The 20,154-nt window shown below is 40.2% G+C and overlaps 1 protein-coding gene across 1 annotated transcript; it reads right to left on the reverse strand.

The window, feature by feature from the left end:
* Window positions 1-7,792: 7,792 nt before the first annotated feature.
* IL22 (interleukin 22) lies at window positions 7,793-12,239 on the reverse strand. The gene is made up of 5 exons (XM_077913181.1): window positions 12,054-12,239; window positions 11,571-11,636; window positions 11,303-11,446; window positions 10,314-10,379; window positions 7,793-7,870 (listed from the first exon to the last, which is right to left on the reverse strand). Exons 1-5 carry the CDS (start codon window positions 12,237-12,239, stop codon window positions 7,793-7,795), a joined length of 540 nt encoding a protein of 179 aa, XP_077769307.1.
* Between the last annotated feature and the right edge of the window lie 7,915 nt (window positions 12,240-20,154).

Consider the following 20,154-nt stretch of genomic DNA (forward strand, 5'->3'; position numbering starts at 1 on the left):
GATTGTGAGAGGCCTAGAAATAGATGTACCTTTTCTGTGAAAATGGACTAACCATTGGTCTGTGCCTTCAGCTTTGGGGGCACAAACACCTGCTAGACTTCGCTCAGACGGAGCACTGCATTTGAACGTGAACTTGCAGACTTAGCAACACGATTTCCCCCTTAAGGACTCCCCCTCACATTCAGGGTAAAAGCCGAAGTCCTTTCAGTGGCCTAAGGGGCTAACTCGCCAGTCCCCTCGCCTCTCTGGCCTCTTCTCCTCCTGCTGTCCGCTTGCTCTCCTCAACTGGCCACAACACCTCCTTGTTGCTCTTTCTACTCACCAGGGACACCCTTGTCTCAAGGTCTTCGTACTTGCTGTTCCCTCTGCTCAAGATGCTTTTCCCCCAGACATCTGCGTGGCCAGTTCTTTCCAATCTTTCAAAACTTTGCTCAAATATCATTTTATCAACAAGGCTTTCCCAGGATATCTGGGCTGAATGTTGTCCCTCCCCCCCCCCAAAAAAACCCTCCTATGCTGAAATCCTAACCCCCACTATGCTAGAATGTGATTGCATCTGGAGAAAGGTCTTCAAAGACGTAATCTAGTTAAAGTGAAGTCCTCTGGGTAGGCCCCAGTCCAATACAACTGGTGTCTTCCTAAGAAGAGGGCGATTAAGACCCAGACATCCACAGAGGGAAGGTGGCCAGCTGCAAGCCGAGGAGGAAGGCCTGAGGAAAAACCAGCCCTCCTGACACCTTGGTGTCAGGCTCTCAGCCTCCAGGATTAGGAAAAAAATAAATCTCTGTTGTTGAAGCCCCCCAGCCTCAGTGCTTTCTTATGGCAGCACTTAGCAAAGTAAAACACGACCGTAATAGAGTTAACCCCACTCCCTTTCCCTTTTTTTTTTTTTTTTTGAAGCCCTTATCATTATCTAACTCATGATATATTTTACTTATGCATTCTGTTTACTGTCTCCCTTCACTAAAATCTATATTCTATCAGGGCAGGGATTTTTGTCTGCGTGTTTATCGCTATTACACCTGTTCTAAACAGTGACTGGCACACAGTATATGTTCAATAAACAGTGTTGGATTACTGGATACACCCCAACACAATCGCCACCCAACGCCCTGAGAGGGAAGGAAAGACCAAAGGGTGGTCAGGGATCAGAGGAAGAAATTTGGGTGCTGACACAATAAACTCTGCTAAGCAGGGCCTCTCAAGTGTTTCTTCTTGACCCACTTCTGAGCTCTGCTGGGCAGCCACAAGCAGCTCTTTATCATCTAATGTTGCCTGGAAGGTCTGCAGAGCCCACAGTGGGCATCTCCTCCGCTGCTTTCTGTACTGTTTCCTGTCTTTCTTCTGCATTTCAAACCCAACCAGAAGTGTTTAGACAGATCAGACAAGCTGACCGGCTGGGCTTAAAGGGGACCTCTCCTGCAGCTCTGTGTTCAGTGATGCTGGCTCCTCCTTTTTGTTCTTGTATCTTTTCTCATTACTTTCTACACAACAGCTCTTCACTTTTCTGCAGTTAAACACATGTGTGTTGTTTGTTTTGCAAGTACTCTCTGATGGCAAGAATCAGCTAGTAAGAGGTCTCTTAGTAAGAGGTCTCTTATCCTTCCCATAAACTTGCTTTGGGGCTAATGTCTTCCAAGGTTCTGCTCTGAATTAGTGTGTTCATTTATTCTTTATATATTGCATATATATTGTGTTTTAAAAGAATAATATATATATATATTTTTAATTCAACTCAGAAAATACTACTTCCAACCAGCCATGATGGAGTGATTTCATTCTTACATGAGGGTAGGTGTTACTCTCCTTATTTTAAGAATGAGGAACATGCAGTTCAAAGACTGTGGAGACAGTGAAGAGCAGATTACACATGCTCTAGGGACATGCCCCAGTCATTAGAACCACCCTCTGGAGACAAAAGCGTGGAGACTTTGACAAAACCATGGATGGAGAACTCAGATAATTCTATCATGGCTTTAAATCAGGTGTTCTCCAGCAGCCTTTGCTTGTCAGAGGTTATCAACAGAGAGGGCCAGGTAGGCCATGGGTGGGTCTCCTACAGTGTGGATGTTCTCCAGGAGGTGACATCTCTTGTCTGGCTGTGTCAGAAACTATTGAGTTGGTTTGGATTTAGCTTTTGAATGGATTTTACTCCATACCATCAGCAACATCACATTTCCCATAATTCTTATGAGGCATTTGGTGGTGGGAAGTGTTAGCAGATGTCAGCTGCCCAAACTCAAAAAGGACAAAGTTAGAGTACAGAGCGTTGAGGCAGTTGTCTTATCAGTTCATATTAGGTTAGGGGCCAAGGCATGGAGTGAGCCAAAATCCTATTAATTCACAAAGTTCCCTTTTCATGAGTCCAAACACTGGGCCTCTGGCTTTCCCCTGATGACTCTGTCCCCTTTCTGGTCTCTAACCCTTTGCTTATCCAAATCCTTAGGCCCAGAATGCTGTTCAGTTCTTTTTTTTTTAAGATTTTATTTATTTATTCATGAAAGACAGAGAGAGAGAGAGAGAGAGAGAGAGAGAGAGAGGCAGAGACACTGGCAGAGGGAGAAGCAGGCTCCATGCAGGGAGCCCGACGTGGGACTCGATCCCAGGTCTCCAGGATCACGCCCTGGGCTGAAGGCGGCGCTAAACTGCTGAACCACTGGGGCTGCCCTGCTGTTCAGTTTTTTATGCATCTATCCACCAAATATTTACCAAGCCCCTGTTAGGTGCCAGGCATTTTTAGGTCCTAAAACACAAAGACAAACAATATTTTCTATACTTGAGAAGCTCCTAAAATAGACACATAACAAATAATTAATATGCAGCATGATAAATGCTAAAAGAGAGTTATACATTTATGCCTTGAGGCTCCTGAAGATGGAACAATTAACTATGCTAGGTTGCGAAGGGGAAGTTTCACAGAGGAGACCACATTTGAACCTGCTGAAATTTTTCTTATCCTTCAAAAAAATCTGCTCAAATGCAACTCTGGTGACATCAACAGTGACAACTGTCACTTTGTTGGTGCCTCTCCCATAAGCACATTTCAGTCCACATGTGCCCGGACAGTTGTTTGCTCATCATCTTCCTCATGAGACTACCAGCTTCTTGAGGACAGCATCCAAATTATAGCCAAACCTTCTACTTTCATAGCCCCTAGTGCAGCATCTTGCTACTCTATGATCTAAATGGTTGCTTACTGACCTGAATTGAATTGAAATTCCTAAGATGTTATTGAGTCAAGCAACAACGTAAGAATCATAAAGTTCCTGGGCAACCAGTGTGCCTAAAAACAGCCCCTGAGGTCATGGCAAGTGGAAAATAACATAGATGGAACAAGAGCTCGACAGGGCATCCCGCAGCATGCAGGTTTCACAGACAAACAGCACCCACCGGTAAGGGCACGACAGATCAATTTCTAGATGCTATTGAGGTTCTTCTGCACACGTATTGCTAAAGTGAGATACAGAATGCAGAGAATGACCCAGACAGTTAAACCCCATAGAAATAAGGAGAGACCGTGACTAAAAGAAGCATGTAGGGTCATCCTGAATGTCCTGAAGCAAGATAAGAGGAGAAAGAAGGGCCACACACAAGAGAGGCAACCAAAACACAAGGCTGAGAGCAGTCAAAATTATTCAAGTGTAATAATTCTCCCATCCTCTAGCTGGTGTCATAGCCCAACTTAAAGATCCTCTTGTTTGTCCTTCATGAAAGCAACAGGGTAGAGAAGACAGCCTCCAGGGGACCAAGAGCATTCTTGGGCCAGAGGGAAGAAGAGAGCGCATTAGTCCCTGCATGTTGACCTAAATGCCTCTACTCCCCCGTAGAGAAATCTGTTGGATTTTTTAATTAAAGAAAGTGCTTGATTTTAGAAACCAAAATTCTATTGTTTCTGATTTTGCTTTACTGCAGGGTCAAATTTTACACATGACTCAGATATGCCAAAAACTGACTTCTTTATTGTGCATAAAAGATATCTAAGTTAACAGACTTCATCCTGCTGCTATGTGGGCGTTGTGGAGAGAGTCAAGAGAGAAAGGGAATATATAGATCAGAATCCCAGCAGAAAACATATGATACACTCAAACTGGGTAACAGAGAAGAGTTTAATAAGAGATTGATTTTTTTTTTAAGATGTAGAGTTTAAGGGACCCCATGAAGCAGTGCAATGCCCTGAAGCTAACAATAGCTGGAAGCCAATGAGGAAACAGTGCTGAGAACAATTTCTAAAACCAGTAAAGAAAACTATGTGGAAGAGGGCCGTCTGTGAGGAGCTGAGGCTTTTAGTAGAACTATAACACCAACCTGCAAAGCAATCTGGCAAGAAGCTTCCAGAGGAATAAGTATTCTGACCTTATTCACTTCCTTCAATCTCCTGCTAACTTTTCCCACTTGCCAAATACAATCGAAAGACAGAGAATAAACACATATATGAGGCATTTCATATATATCAGACTCTCTGGGCACCAACTAGAGCGGAAAAGAACAGAGGATGGATCTGGAGGGCCAGATGGCACAAGCCATCCCTTTTGTCTTCAACATCCACTCTTGGATTTGTTCAGGTGAAAAATGTCTCCTGTGTCTCCAACACAGGTAACACTTAGAATCTCATCAACTACTATATCATTACAGAATAATATCAATGCGATCATATTCCCACCTGAAAACTAGAATAACCTCTACAAATGATCTTCCTATAAAAGGTGGAGGGAAGGGGCAGCCCCGGTGGCACAGCGGTTTAGCGCCGCCTGCAGCCTGGGGTGTGATCCTGGAGACCTGGGATCAAGCCCCACATCAGGCTCCCTGCGTGGAGTCTGCTTCTCCCTCTGCCTGTGTCTCTGCCTCTCTGCCTGCCTCTCTCTCTCTGCCTCTGAATAAATAGAAAATTTTTTTAAAAATTAAAAAAATAAATCAATAAATCTTAAAATAAAATTAAAAAATAAAAATTTCCTTAAAAAAAAAAAGGTGGAGGGAAGGGAAAAGGAGAAAAAAGACAAATAACTCATTAATAGAAACCTTATCTGCTATAGTTCCTATTTTTATAGCTGTTCACATGACCTAAATTAATAATTAGGAACTCCTCCTTCCACCACTCATTCCATTTTCCCTATTCCCTCTGCCTACACCTCATTGGACAGGGTCCTTCACCTGGTCAAGTGACCTACACCCTCATTCCTATAGAAATGGAGTTCTTGATGATCCTGTCTTTTTCAATTGATGTAGTTCTCCATGGACAAAACTATTGAGTGAATAGACAAGACAATTCAGTCCATGCCCATAGTCCAGTTACAGTCTACCCAGCCCTCATGATGTAGCAGCGATAGGATTTTCTCTTGGTGATTAGGATCCATCGTCCCAGTCCTCTGCGTCTTTTTTTTTTTTAAACAATAAACAGTCCTTGAAAGTATATATGTATATGTGTGTAAATTATTATTATTATTATTATTATTGAGAAAGAACAAGCAGAGGGGGAAGAGAAGCAGAGGGAGAGAAAGAATCGTAAGCGGGCTTCATGCCCAGCATGTAGCCTGATGTAGGGCTCAATCTCACAACTGAGATCGTAAACCTGAGCTGAAATCAAGATCAGATGCTTAACTGACTGAGCCACTCAAGCGCCTTGAAAGTATATTTTAAAGATAAAGTCACTATAGCTGTGGTTGCCTGCGAGATGATAGGACCTCAGATTTCAACTCTTGGTATCACTATTTCTCATCTGATATATATCTTGACTCAAATCTTAAAATCCTGACCTCTTTTCAGAACAAAAATCATCTGTCTGTCCTTACTCATATGAAGCACTGCATGCTAGGGAAGAATCTAATATAAATGAAGAACCAGAAGAAAAACTAGCAGATCGCTTTTTCTCTTAGTGAATCTGACCTATGTGTGGCCCTTATTTCCCAGGCAACCCAAACCAGGTGTCACAGAAATAGTCACACATCAGTTTTCTCTGGCTCCACTCCCACCCACTCCAGTGCAATCATCACCTCCTCCCTAAAATGTGGTGCTGGACTTGCCTCTAGTCTCACCCCTCCTAGACTTACTCTCCACCCAACCCCAAAGTGATCTTTTTAGAACAGGAATCATAGCCAGTTTTTCCCACACTCAAAACACTCCAGTGGCTTTTCCTCAGTCCTAAATGTTGGTTGGTGTCTCTGGGGGCCTATGTCTCATGCAACCTCACGGATTAGTCTTCATGAACACCTGAGTGTTGCCATCTGCTACTGGGGGAGGAGACACCGGAGGCCTCTGCCAAGGCCAAGAGTAAGAGTAGTGTAAATAGTGCCAGCCAATGCTGCCCTCTGCCACTGCTGCAAGGAATTGCTATAGCAGGTACCAATGATTCTGTAAAGACTCCCTCCCTGTGAGGAATTTGGACTATCTCCCATGGCTGCAAAATTTGCCAGCACTGCCCTTCAGAATTGAAGAAGATCCTGATACTTTATACTTTACGTTCATTAGCATCCAGAATTTTTAAAATCTCTTCATTTCAGACTCCTTGGCCTAGATGGAAGCGTTCATGAATCCAATTCTGAGGATATTCCATTTATGGCTCAATTTCTAGAAGACTGGTCAAAAATAATTACAATCCCAAATTTCGCTAAGTTTTACACTGAGATTCTTTTGGAAGAAGAGAAGAAAGAGTCCTAAACCCCAGCTTATCCCTGAAACAATTATATTTCTATTATCTATGAAGCTTAGCTTTGGTGCCTCTCAGCATTTGGAACCCATACCCAAAAGTATTAGCTCCACTTTACCCAGGAGCGAATCTAAAATTTACATATGCACTCACCTGTCACCACTAGGCTTGGCCTAATCCTGCAGGAACTTGACAACCAATTGGCACGTGACCTGTACAATAAACCTGGGCTTCCTGACTTTTCAGAGAATGGAACACCGTAAACAGTTGACCACTGACCCACTGACCTCTCCTAACCACTGACTTTCACTTTCTGTGGAAAGACCTACACATTCCTCAGTGCTGGTGTCTCCTGTCCATTCTTCTAGATAGAACTAGTCCATCTATCTCTATTGCTTTTCCCTTCTCTGCACAAATTTCAAAGACTCCCCCAAACTCAGTCCTCTTCCCCTTTACTGTATTTCCTGACTTGCAGGAAAACTGAAGAATGCCCTCCTTAATAGATTCAAGCTAGAGCTAGAGTAAGCAAATAGGAATGATTACATGATGATGATGATGATGATGGTGATGGTGATGATGGTAATGACGATGATGATAGTAAAGGGAAACAAATCACAAAGCCACAAGATGTAGGGTATCAAAGTATTTATTGAGGTCAAATAAACATAGCTCCATAATTATTGTCATAAATATAAATACTGACTTTATACTTAAGTAGCAATACCATAACGCTTCTATAAATAAATCTATATATTAAAATGACATAAATAAAATGTGTACTTACAATAATAAATAAATTCATAAATATAAATTATTGGTTTTGGAAATGAGGTTATTTAGGAAATGGGAAGTAATATGGTTTATAGGAATAGACAATTGCTTTTAAAAAATAAATTTCTGCATATAAAACACCAACTACAATAACATTTTATCAGTCATTTTCATTAAGCTTGGAAGGTCTACCTTCTGGTCTTCTGGACACAGGTGGCATTGTTCTCTTTTTTAAGCTAAGCAGGGGTTTCTTTAGAATCCACCCATGATTGTAAAGTTTGGCTTCCCATTTTCCTTTTGATAAAAGAAAACCTTTTAGGGGGTCTTGTTATTTCTAACAGGCAAAAAGCGTTGGTTATCCATTTTCCAGCTTTGCTCTGGTCAAACGCAGGCATTTCTCAGGGCCATAAACAGCAGATCCAGTTCTCCAATTGCTTTGATCTCTCCATTCTCTCCAAGCTGTAAAAATAAGAATGCATGAGTATTTGAGCATTTATACCATGCTTTTTTTAGGAGGAACAAATTATAAAAAGATGGTTAGGTTGCTGGAGACATAAACCAGGTTTTTGCCTTTGTAAAATATTGCTAATAGTGATCTTTTCACAAGAATATAGTGTGATTTGCCATAGACCCAACTGAAATGAAAGGGCACCAACAGGCACCAGTCTCAGTTGTATCTACACTGATGAAGCTGCCGAAAGCCACTTCCTCACCAGAGAAGCAGAGAGAAGCTGTGCAGGCATCTGCAGGACCCAATACCCCCCATCACGCCCGGCCTTGCCTCATACCCTCACGATAGGCTATGGCCAACTAATTATAACAGCTCAGCTCACACAACTTCGAATGAAAACTACACATTTACCAGTACACATGGGTTTTTTTTTTTTTTTTCTGTTCTCAACTCCTTAACAAAGGGGGGAAAATACAGGTTTTCACTTTTGTGGGGGGAATGACAAATTAGTCCCATCCAGTTGCTTTAATTAGTAGAAAGCCAGATACACAATATAATACCGCTTCTTTCCTCTTCCTTCCAAATAGTATGCAAATGAGGCTTCCAGACTCCATAGGAGACAGAAGTCAGATTCGAGGCCAAAGCATCCTCCTCTGAAATTCATCTAATCTATTAAATTTGCTCCAACTTATTTCAAGGAAAGTAGTAAGCCATGACTGTCCTCTATGCTTTGCTCCCCTTTCTCTTCCTGCTGTCTGCCATCATTCCACCTTTCGTACTTCCTTTGACATCATGTCAAGTGATACTTCTTATATCTCAAAGACTCCCAAGGCTATAAAGAACTTTGGAAGTCTCCTGATCTACTGTGTCTCCTCCATTCTACCACAACCAGCTCTCTGCTTCTACCTCCAGTGGCGGGGAATTAACACCTCCAAGACCACCCTCTCATTTCAGCTGGTGCTGACCAGTTTTCTCTCAGGTTGAGCTTCCTCTGAGTAACATTCTTCTCTCACCTATGCTTTCTGGAGCTACAGGCCTTAAAAAAATAAATAAATACATAATCACTCTTCTACATGACACTCTACTGCAAATGTTAAAGTCGATTTTTTCAAAATGAGTTAAAAGTTTTAAATTCTATTCCCCTACATGGATCACCATCAGATGTTTCTCTCTCACACTTCATTTTTCTAAAGCCAACAAAGTAAGCTGACATCAGGAATTTTTCAAGCCAGAAGTGCAAAGAACTTCTTGGCAATGGCATGCTAACATTCAGCCCTCTACCTCTAGGTAATAGATATATGGCAAGAGAATTGGTCTTCACAATGAAAGACTACAAAGCCTTCAATTATCAAAGAAATGGTTAGATTCATTAAATCATGATCAGCAAGAAATAATTTTTAAAAGAAACATCAAGGTGGAAAGAAGGGGATGATTAAGGTTACACCTGTTATTAAAAATTCCAATAGCTAGAACCTTCATGTTTCTGAGGTTTGTTACCTGCTTGCAAAAGCATCACTTTCGCTGCTAGTAATCATTCCTCTGGTTTTTGAATGAGTCACAATTGTTAGTCTGAGCCTTCTACTATTGTTCCTTTATCCAAATAGGCCATGTGACAGTATCATTCTCTGTACAAATGCACACTAGCCTAACCAGATAGATGCTCACTGGGGATTTGTTGAGTGAAGAAGGAGACCAGAAAGGAAAGGGAAAAAAGAGAGGAAGAGAAGAGTATTTCCAGTTCAGACTTCCATTCACTCTAATAAATCCATTCCATTTGGAACTGCATAAAAGAAATTGGGGGTTGCTCATTCTTGCTTTTAAATTAAAATCAATAGCTTCTAGGTATTATATTATGATAATTAAATATAAGTATCAATAATTCTAAAAATTTACATCATATATGTGCAACTCTTTTGTTATGGTTGTTCTGGGTTTATTTCTCCAAGTTTTAAGTCATCAAATCAATGGCTTCAAAAATCACCTCAAATAAATTTGTCCCCAAGTACTTTCCTGTTTTTGAACAAGTGCTTGTTTGGATTACGTGAATCAGTAGGAATTTCAAATTTCCTAAAGAATTAACACTAAAACTAACACAAATTGCTGCTAGAAAGAGTGCTGGAGGGGATTCAAGAGACCTGCATTCTAGCCCTGGCTCTACTGCTAGTCATGCCCAGAACATGGGGTGAAGAGATTAGATAATCTTATTTCCCAGTCAATTCTAGAATTCTATGATTTGCAAAATTTTAAAATTTATCTATAAATATATATAATAAATATATATAAAATAAATATAAAATAAATAGTATATACAAATAAATATATATATAATCAACCTGATGTAGGCAAATAAAGCAAAAAATTACATGTGGGGGGAAAAAAGAAAAGGTAGGAAAGAAAAACAATATTTGTCTCTCCTATTTAATGGTTAGAGTTAATAGTTATTAGTAGTACCTTTTGCACTGTGTCCTTCAGCTTTTGCACATTTCTCTGGATATGCTGGTCATCGTTCTCAATATGCTACAAAATGAAAACCAGAGCACTTATTTTAACACTGTCGTGCTGAAGCTTTATGAACCTCAGCGTCCCTAACTGAGGTGTGTTACAATGCACCTGGAGTTAAAGTTCTTAGCAATTTTGCCCACAATGACCTAGATTTCACCAGTGACCTAGATTTTCAAAGCTCTTGAATTCCCTTGGACACCAAAATCCAGTCATTTCCCTTACATGGGACCTCTCTTCACCCTTGAGAAATCCTACTGAGGTTTACGTTTGTGGAAAGAGTAGAGTGGTTTATGCAAATTCTGTGAAGAATAAAACCCTAACTCTACCCCTCAAAAAAATGCATGCTCAGAACAAGAAACGGACATAAAATGTCTTGTGTGAACAGTAGGCCCTCCTCAATAAATACTAGGTCCCTTCACTCTGCCCACTCCACTGCAGTCTTTTCATAATTTTAAATATTCAGAGCCATCAAGGTCACACACCTCTGACTTTTGTCCCTTCTCGTGACATCCAAAGGGCAACCATCTTTGCCCACCCAGCACTGAACATTAAATCTTCCCATTAGCCTCTCTTCTTCCCACCTGTTCCATCTATACTCCAGGGACCCATTCCCACACCTAGGCATTTTTTCCCTACAGGTCTCAACACCTTTCTTGTCTCACATAACTTGAGATGCTTTTTCCCAAGGACAAAAGAGCTTTCTCTGCTCTTGTCTTTCAGACACTCTTCGTCATCATATGTTCAAAATATGATTCAATTAAAGCAAAAACAAACATTCTGTGATTCCAAATGACTCTCACGGTGGTGTTGCTGAGGCACCTCTTGCTGCCAGCGTGGGAAGGGGCAGTGAGGGTTTGCAGAGAAGAGCTCTAAAGGAAAGAAGCAAGGCAAGACAGTCAAGTAGGAGAGGGTAGAGTTAGGCGGGGACAAAAACTCACACATTGGCTTAGCTTGTTGCTGAGCCTGGCCAGGAAGGGCACCACCTCCTGCATATAGGGCTGAAACCTATCGGATTGGGGGAGCAGCACTTCTTCAAGGGTAAAGTTCAGCACCTCCTTCATCAGATAGCAGCGCTCTCCCATCTGCAGGCAAAAGTGAAACAGCAGGGGTCATGTTGAGGGGCATCCAGAAGACCCAAAGCATCATCACCACCATCCAAACAACCAGGGATGACACACTGCCCCGCTCATCATGACTATGGCTTACATTGACTCCGTGGAACAGTTTCTCCCCAATGAGACGAACATCTGTGTTGTTATCTGCCAAACTAGCCTGGAAGAGAAGAAAAGACTAAGTGCCTTTTCATCTGTGATGAAAAGTCTGTGAGTAGAGATGCACTCTATCCACTCTCCCCAGAGCAGCCCCATGAAGACTCAAGAATTCAGATGTGTGCATGAGTTTAAAATAATGCACACAGGAGTAAGGAGAAACACAGTCAGAAGGGCTAATAAATGGCCTTTGGGGAGTAAAATTCAACGAACATATATCATCAAGGCCAACACGGAGGGTCTTCTGGTAAAGCCTAATCTCCAAAGAGTCTCTAAGGAGACATAGAAAATAATCTCTGGTCTACCAGTGAGGAGAGACAATGCATTCTTACAGATCTTAGTAGTGTTCTGGAAAACGTTTTAGGAACTATCAGGTTCCAAGGAGAGAAGATATGAAAGACAGAGAGACCGAGATAAGTACCTCCTTAGCCAGCATGAAGGTGCGGTTGGTGATATAGGGCTGCTGGAAGTTGGACTTGTCAAGTCTGCAGTGAGAACTGATGGGCAGCGCTGCCCCTCCCTGCACCCACAGGGCAATGAGAAGGAGGCAGCTGGCGGCCAGAGTTCCCATAAGGGTAGAGCTCACAGATTTCTGCAGGGCAGCCATCGCAGACAGCTCTAACTGGAACTAATGGCGACTAGAAAAGAAACCTGGTATCAAGAGAACAAGAAGCAAAAGCATAAGGGCAAACAATTAGGTATCAAGAAGTATCACGTCAAACGAACCCATCACACCAAGTTTGCTGAAACACTTACCTGTTTCGATGATTCTGCTTGTGAGGGGAAGGCAAAAGTTGCTGCTTTTATAGCCCCCAGAATACACATTTTTTTTTTTGTAAAAAATGACATCAGCAATTATCTAATTTCCAGTACTGTCTTCTGAGAACTACCTAACCACCACAGGAGCCCACAAAACGCCACCTCCTATTTTTCCCACCTTGAAATGCGAGTGTTTCCCTAAAACGTCACTATTAGGGCCCCAAAGGTGTTTTCACAGATAAATCCCAGAAATTTTCTAAACCCTACTTATTTTTCAAAGAAAGCAATTGCTTTGTCTTCGTGGATTCCAGATTCGGCATAATATTTTTTCATCTTCTGTAGTAGCTGAGTAAACAGTTTGGTCATAGGCTCATTTTCCTTCCAGCTTCATAGATTCTTATCTCATTAAAGGTGATCAGAAATAAAGGACTCGTGTCCTATATCCTCTGCCTTAAAATAAATAGTGATAATAGCTTGGAGATAATTCCACTTTTAAAAATAACCTTATATATTTTTAATACACTTTTATGTACATTTATTTTTTTTAAGATTATTGATTTTTTTTAATTTTTTTTATTTATTTATGATAATCAGAGAGAGAGAGAGAGGCAGAGAGAGGCAGAGACACAGGCAGAGGTAGAAGCAGGCTCCATGCACCGGGAGCCTGACGTGGGATTCGATCCCGGGTCTCCAGGATCGCGCCCTGGGCTAAAGGCAGGCGCCAAACCGCTGTGCCACCCAGGGATCCCTCACTTTTATGTACATTTAATGTACATAAAAATATACACATATATTTTTAATCCTGAGGAAGACTTGCATTTTTAAAATAACAGTGTTGGCTAATCTAAGCACTCATTTTATCCCATTCTGTGACTTTTTAAAGTGATCTTAATAATTATGGTGGATGCAAATATATCTTAAAATTTTCTTTGAAGGATACCTGGCTGGCTCAGTCAGAGGAGCATGTGACTCTTAATTCCTGGCATCATAAGGCTGAGTCCTACGTTGGGTGTAGAGGTTACTTTAAAAAAAAATTTTATTAAATTATAATCAGTATCAATTTAAATTTGGAAATACTAATGCTTAGCAATCTAATCGCTACCTTTCTTAACATACAAGTGTTTTAAGAATATAGTAGATATAGTAGCTCATCTTGAAATATTACCTGTGCTCATTCAAGTTAAGTAACACACAAGTTAAGTCTCGAAATAATATTTCCAAAAAATCTTTCTAACAACTTTTATCATGTATATGGATGCCTAAGGAAGAGAACCTGGCAATATAGTAGTTATATCTTGATTTTGAGTTATTAAAAATGGATTAAATTCTAAATAACACCTAAAAACTAGACTGGGAAACCTCCCAAGAGATGGATGACAGGGGAGCAAGTGCCATGATCTATTGCTAGGGGAAGGAGTATGCACATAGGTTTGATCAGATTTTTCTCCCACAACTAGTCAAGATCAAGAGTGTTGAAGAACTAGAAGAAGGAAAATGAATAATTATAGAATCTTGAGCATTGGTGAGATGGCAAGACCCAGGTGAAGGCCACCGTGGAGGAATAGAGCAGCACGAGGACACTGAGCATTTGGGAAGGTGTCTTAGGAGACAGATGCAAAGGGTGAGATTTGGACGAGTAAATAACAGTTAGACTCCTTCCAAACATTTGCTTGGGGGTGTTCATGAGCCCAAGATGAGAGACTCTTTTTCTTTCAATTTTCTATTATATGAGACATGGCCACTTTTGTCCAAAACTCTGTATAATTATATCAGCACTAGGTTTATGCTTATACTGTGGATTCAGTAGACTTGTTGGTTTGCCTGGGAACATGACAAGCATATATAATTGTTTTCCCATGGAAAATAAGTTTTGACATCATCAAGTTATATGCTTCCCAGGGAAGAGTCTTCATCTTGTTTATCTTTGCATCTCCAACACTTAGCACAGCACCAGACACCTAAAAAGAAATCAACAAAAAGGATGTCGAGGGAATTGATATATAGTTCTGTGAATTTAAATAACTCACTAAGCATCTTTGGGAACATGCATGGAGGTGAATTGGGGCTGCCTTTACAGTACTTGTAATTTGAAGGTTTGGTGCAATCTTGCTTGCCAGCCTCATTATTATTATTATTCCTGATTAGGGAATAAACAGCTGTGAAACAAACATCGAATGTCAGAAAATTGCAAACCAGTCTTCAGCAGCATCGACATGTCTCTGAGTCATTATACAGCCCTGCTGGGCAACCATCAAAAACATAGTGTTAATGGAGCCAAGATCTTAGGCTTCCATGAGCTTGACCAAAACCCACTAAAGTGAAAAAATGCACTAGGATTTCTGAACAGTGATAGAGAAAGTCTCAAAAATATTTGTTATTAGGAGAGCTGGGGATACAGCATAAAACTGCTCCCAGGAAGAAACAGCTGGAGCCATATCGGTGCTAAATAACTTCAGATCATGAGAGGTCTTCTCTTCTGTTGTTGACTTGTAAACTGTCAAATGTCTTCCAGCGGCCACCCCAGATGAACACCCCCCTGGCCTCATGTTCCCAGGCCCCAGACAGACTGTACCCATGGTAGATCTAAAATTTTAAGTGGCAGTTTTCCCAGCCTGATGCCAGGAAGGGCTAAACCAGAATCCCTATCCAGAAGGCAAGTCCTCTGTCTCATGCACTGTACTGTCCCCAGCACCCGGGAGAGCACTTGGCACGCAATAGGCGATTAATAAATATTCATTGACTGCATGATGAAACTATTTCTCAATTTTTTGTCTGATGTTCAGAAACCCATAACTCATTCTTTGGCAGTATACGTCTCTCCAGGAGAAAGAGAACTTCGGGTAACTCAGGTAGAAAGCTTTGTAGTCATCATACCCCCAGTACAATACACATGATCGTTGTTCTCTGCAGGTGTCCTTCCCTTCCCACCCCTGCACCTGCCCCCGTGTGTGTGTGTGTGTGTGTGTGTGTGTGTGTGTGAGAAAGAGACAGAGACAGAGACCAAGGCCTCACTCTCCTTACCCTCCTTCCCTCTGCATCACACACCACCACCTGCCATAGGCTCTAATATATTTATATACATTTCTGAATCCTTGTAAAACATAAAATGTTGTTGAGCTTGTGGACACGTTTTTATTTTATGGGAATGGCTCTCTTTCTTTTTTTATTTTTAAAGATTTTATTTATTTATTCATGAGAGAGAGAGAGAGGCAGAGACACAGGCAGAGGGAGAAGCAGGCTCCAAGCCCAACGTGGGACTCGATCCTGGGACTCCAGGATCACGCCCTGAGCCAAAGGCAGGCACCAAACCACTGAGCCACCCAGGGATCCCAATGGCTCTCTTTCTTAATCTTTCATTCAGCACCATGGCCTTGGACTCTGCCCACGTCGCTACAAGTAGATTCCTTTCCTAACATGCCGTTCCATAGTGGGTATCCATACTTTACCTTTTTGCTCCTCCTTCAGTGGGCACCTAATCCATCTCCAGTTGTACTCTACAGACCCTGCAGCACTAAGCGCCTCACCCAAGTCATGTAATGGTGTATTTTTGAGAATATCTTTGTAGTAATTATCCCAGAAGTAGATATACCGAGTCTTAAAGGTAAGTTTACCGGCTTTTACTAGATGCTACCAAACTGCTCTCCAAAAAGACAGCATCGATTACTCTCTCAAATCATTGAATAAAGGTTTGTTTCCTTACATCTCCACCCACACTCTCCAGCTCAGACTTTGCCAGCTTTGGAGATTCAAAATACTATCTTCTTACGGTTGTGATTTGATTTTTTTTTCATACACTTGGAGCCTCTTGAGTTTTCCCCTTTCTGTGAATTGATGGTTTACATCAATTGTCCATTGTTTTAGTGGGCTTGGGTCTTTTGTTGTTGTTGTGGATTCATAAGAGTTTCCTGTATATTTTATGTATTATTTCTCTTTTTGCTTGCAGGCATAACAAACTCTCCTCTCAACTTGCATCCTACTAACTGTGTTTTGTTGAACAGAAACTTAATTTGGATGACATCTAAGACATTATTTTTTGTCATAAGGTTTGCACTGTTCAAGACTTTGTTTAAAGACTCTTCCCATCTCTAGATCATGGAGATATTCTTCTATCTTTTCCTCTATTTATGGTTTTTACCTTTTATAATCAGGTCCTTAATGGCTTTTTGTATATGATGAAGAGTTGGGAATCCAGTTTATTTTCCTCTGCATAACAAGCCCATTTTCCTAACACAGTTACTAAACAGTGAGTCCTTTATTATATGTGAATTTCCATGTATAAATAGCTACATCTGGACTCTGTTTTGTTCCATTGGTTTATTTTTCTTTTTGTTCTTGAGCCAGTTCCATAATATTTTTATTATTGAGAAATGTCTTTATATCTGAACAAGAAAGTCTGCCCTCTTTGCTCTTTTTCAAGGCTGTCCTAGCTATTTATGGACCTTTCATATATTTTTTTACATAAATTTTATAAGAAATGTGTCAAGTTCCTGTAAAAAATGCAGGAGAGACTTTGATTGGGCTATGACTTAATTTGCAAAGAATTAACATCTTTATAAAATGAACTCATTCCATCTAAGAGAATTTGCCTTCTCTCTACTACTTAAGATCTTTTATTATATCCATTGACAGTGTTTTTCAAAATTTTCTTCATTGAGTCTTATGTACTTTTTTAAGATTTTCTTTATTTGAGAGAGGAGGGGACACAAGCAGGGATTCCAACCCGGGGCTTCATCCCAGGACCCTGGGAAAATGACCTGAACCAAAGGTAGACTCTTAACCCACTGAGCCACCCAGGGGCCCCTTGTATATTATTTTTAATTCTTAGTCACTTTATAGGCAAAGTAAGATATTAAGTTGTTATTAATCACTTTCACCTTGGTGTGAATAAGTACCAAGTTGGGATTATTGGGATATCCATCTCCTGGGAAAATGAAGAGCACATTTTTTTTTTTTTTTTTTTTTTTTTGGTTAGGGTCAGCAGAATAGAGAGTTAGAGATATTTTACTTCCCTGTTATGCTCAAAGCTGATCCTGAAAACACCCGGGCCAACTTTCTTCCATGCCAACTCACCCTGTTTGACACCTTGCCCACAAAGACACTTGTCAACCATAGCCACCTTTCTCTCCTTCCTGAGGACTAAATCTTGTGACTCTAGTCTGCATCTCATCTTCAAGAGGAAGACAAAGGCCACAGGAATGTGTCGTAATATAAATGAGCTTATTTTCCTCTCTAGTAAAACCAAGTACTGAAATCAATTTCAATGAAAGAAGAAAACAACATTTATTCAAATGCCTCACTACGCTAGTAGGTACAAACAGAATTTGGCTTTGGCTCCCTAATGTCTGCCCTCTACTGTCATATATTTTTAAAAATCCGTAGGTCTCTCTGAGTGTTTCATTTCATTTTTTAAATTTTGACTAGTAAATAAATTCTTAAAAAATCGTAATTCACACTTGCTCATCACACCAGATATTCAAAGTCATAGTTCATTAACTAATTTCAGTGAATCTTTTATTCTAATTCTCTAATCAATTTTAGAATTATTACTGTTTCTCACAATCATTCCCACAGGTTAACTAGTATTTAAGACATAACTTTTAAAAATTCCTATTCAAAACTGTGTGTCTTGGTGCAGATTTACCAGACCCTCTTAGTCTCTGAGGGAAAATTGTGGGCCAAGAAAACTCAGTATTTCCTACCTTCTCACTACCCTGGTGAACTTTTTAAAATACATGTGACCAAACAGTTCTAATCTTGAGGTTATTTGGTTTTAAAATATCATAAACATCATCCTGAGAAAATGGCTTTTTCCCTTTTCCTTTGTCACTACCCTAATTCAAATGCCATGTGTGTGCTATGAGTAAGGTGAAACATCAATAATTTAGGTTAGGTGGAAAAGACAGCCCTCTGAATCAATGGCAAATCTAAAATGCAGCATGTTTTAAAAGCAGTATAAGATTTTTACCACTTCCAAATTCATACAACCGAATCGACTAGGCTAATAATATTTTGTTCTGTTTAATAAATACCTTTTTTCTTACTGTTTGACTATTTTGTCACATGGGGTTCTTGGACTCATGTTTAACACTTTAAAGAAATACAGCACTAGGTAACATACTAATTGTGTTGTAGCAGCTTTAGGGTTAATCTGAAGTGGGCTCAGTTTTGAGATAAAACATTCAATGTACCTAAATACCAATTAGAGAACTAGAATTTAAATTGTTCTCCTATTAGTTAATTAACATTATTTTAGAATTAGAAGATCTACAGGCCCTTAAATGAGAAGAGGGGGAACTAAATATACGGACTGGATGGAAATAGTGCTTAGAATACTTAGCAGGCTGACAAAGGGGGGAGTTACAATAAATAATAAAGCCATGGATGAGTGGGATCATCTATTAGAATATATAGCTTAAATACAGGAGCGTAAGAGGAGATGTTTGGGAGAGGTTTGCCAGGAAATAAAACAGAAACAAAGAGCTACTTGTAGGATACCAGGTGGATGCTGGATGAGAGAAAAAGGGGCAATATGCTTTATTCATTCTTTTCCTCATTCATTCATTCACTGTAAGCTCAGCTCCATAAGAGCACAGATTTCATCTGGTAAGACCATCGTAGGCCCTTGATAAGTCCAGTCAACTAATTAAATAAACTACAAGCAAAAGTGACCCGATTATTGTTGCAATCATTACATTTTGACCTTTCAATTTATTAAGCTCCTAGCACAGTGCTTGGCATCCAGGAGGCACTTAATAATTATTCTCTTCATTGAGGGGACAAATGAATATTTATTGAGAAAACAACTCTCACTGCTTTGATCTCTTCTCACCTTTGCAACCACCCTCTAGGCACCCTAGACACGTAGTTGTACCCGCTTTTTATAGCCATTAGACTAATATTTGTGCGTGACCCACCCAATGCCACAGAGTCATCATGAGAAAGCCAGAACTTGAGGTCAGGTCTTCTGATTCAATGACCACTGCTTTTACTCTCTACCTAATTCTTTTTTATCCCCCATCCTCTGCAATCTGGTTTTTTCAAGTTCATTGCTGAAGATGGTTTGGGGCCATATGTTTAATAATGAATCTGACTCCTCCTCTTACTAACTAGATAACCTTAGCTAAGTTAGCCAGATGTTCTGGAAAATGTGTCCTGTATATACAGCTATGACAATCTGTAAGAAGTGCCTGGGCTAGTGCCTGAAACCCAGTAATGTCCAGAAAACATTTGCTATTAACAATAATGAGCATCTTCATGGACAAAATATGGAACAACCAAGAGAAAGTAGTGGAGATAGTCATGAGGAAGCCAAGAGTTAGGAAACAGAGATTCTGTAACTTAACTAGGTGTTTACCTTACACGGACCAGATCTGTTTAATGAATTAATGCATATTGTTCTTGACCTCAGATTTTTAGCATGAGTATCTCTTCTCCTTCATCCATTATGATCAAACTGTACTAAATGCTTCCATTTTTTTTCTTTGAAATATCTCTTAATTTAGGGTCTTTTCATAAATACCTACTGACACTTATTGTAGAACCACCCACTGCAAGTGTGAGTTGTTATTTAAAACAATTCTGGAAAAAAATATTTGTAATATAGCTGACAAAGGAGTCAAATCCAGAATATGTAAAGAGTTCTTGCAAATAAATAAGAATGCCCCAGAGGAGGAAAAAAACAAACAAACAAAAGCTTGAACAGATGTTTCTCAAAAGAGAATATGAAAGGGGTTAGATTTCATTAGGCATAGGGAAAGGTAAAA

Source organism: Canis aureus, chromosome 11 (assembly GCF_053574225.1).
Source record: "Canis aureus isolate CA01 chromosome 11, VMU_Caureus_v.1.0, whole genome shotgun sequence".
NCBI classification, from domain to species: Eukaryota; Metazoa; Chordata; class Mammalia; order Carnivora; family Canidae; genus Canis; species Canis aureus.

What these genes read in the sequence shown, in the direction of transcription:
- IL22 (XM_077913181.1), bottom strand. Translation starts at nt 12,239, where the DNA reads ATGGCTGCCCTGCAGAAATCTGTGAGCTCTACCCTTATGGGAACTCTG. An exon ending in CCTTCATGCTGGCTAAGGAG is followed by an intron (nt 11,637 to 12,053) that starts GTACTTATCTCG and finishes CTTCTCTTCCAG; the next exon opens with GCTAGTTTGGCAGATAACAA. An exon ending in GCAACAAGCTAAGCCAATGT is followed by an intron (nt 10,380 to 11,302) that starts GTGAGTTTTTGT and finishes TTCATTTTGTAG; the next exon opens with CATATTGAGAACGATGACCA.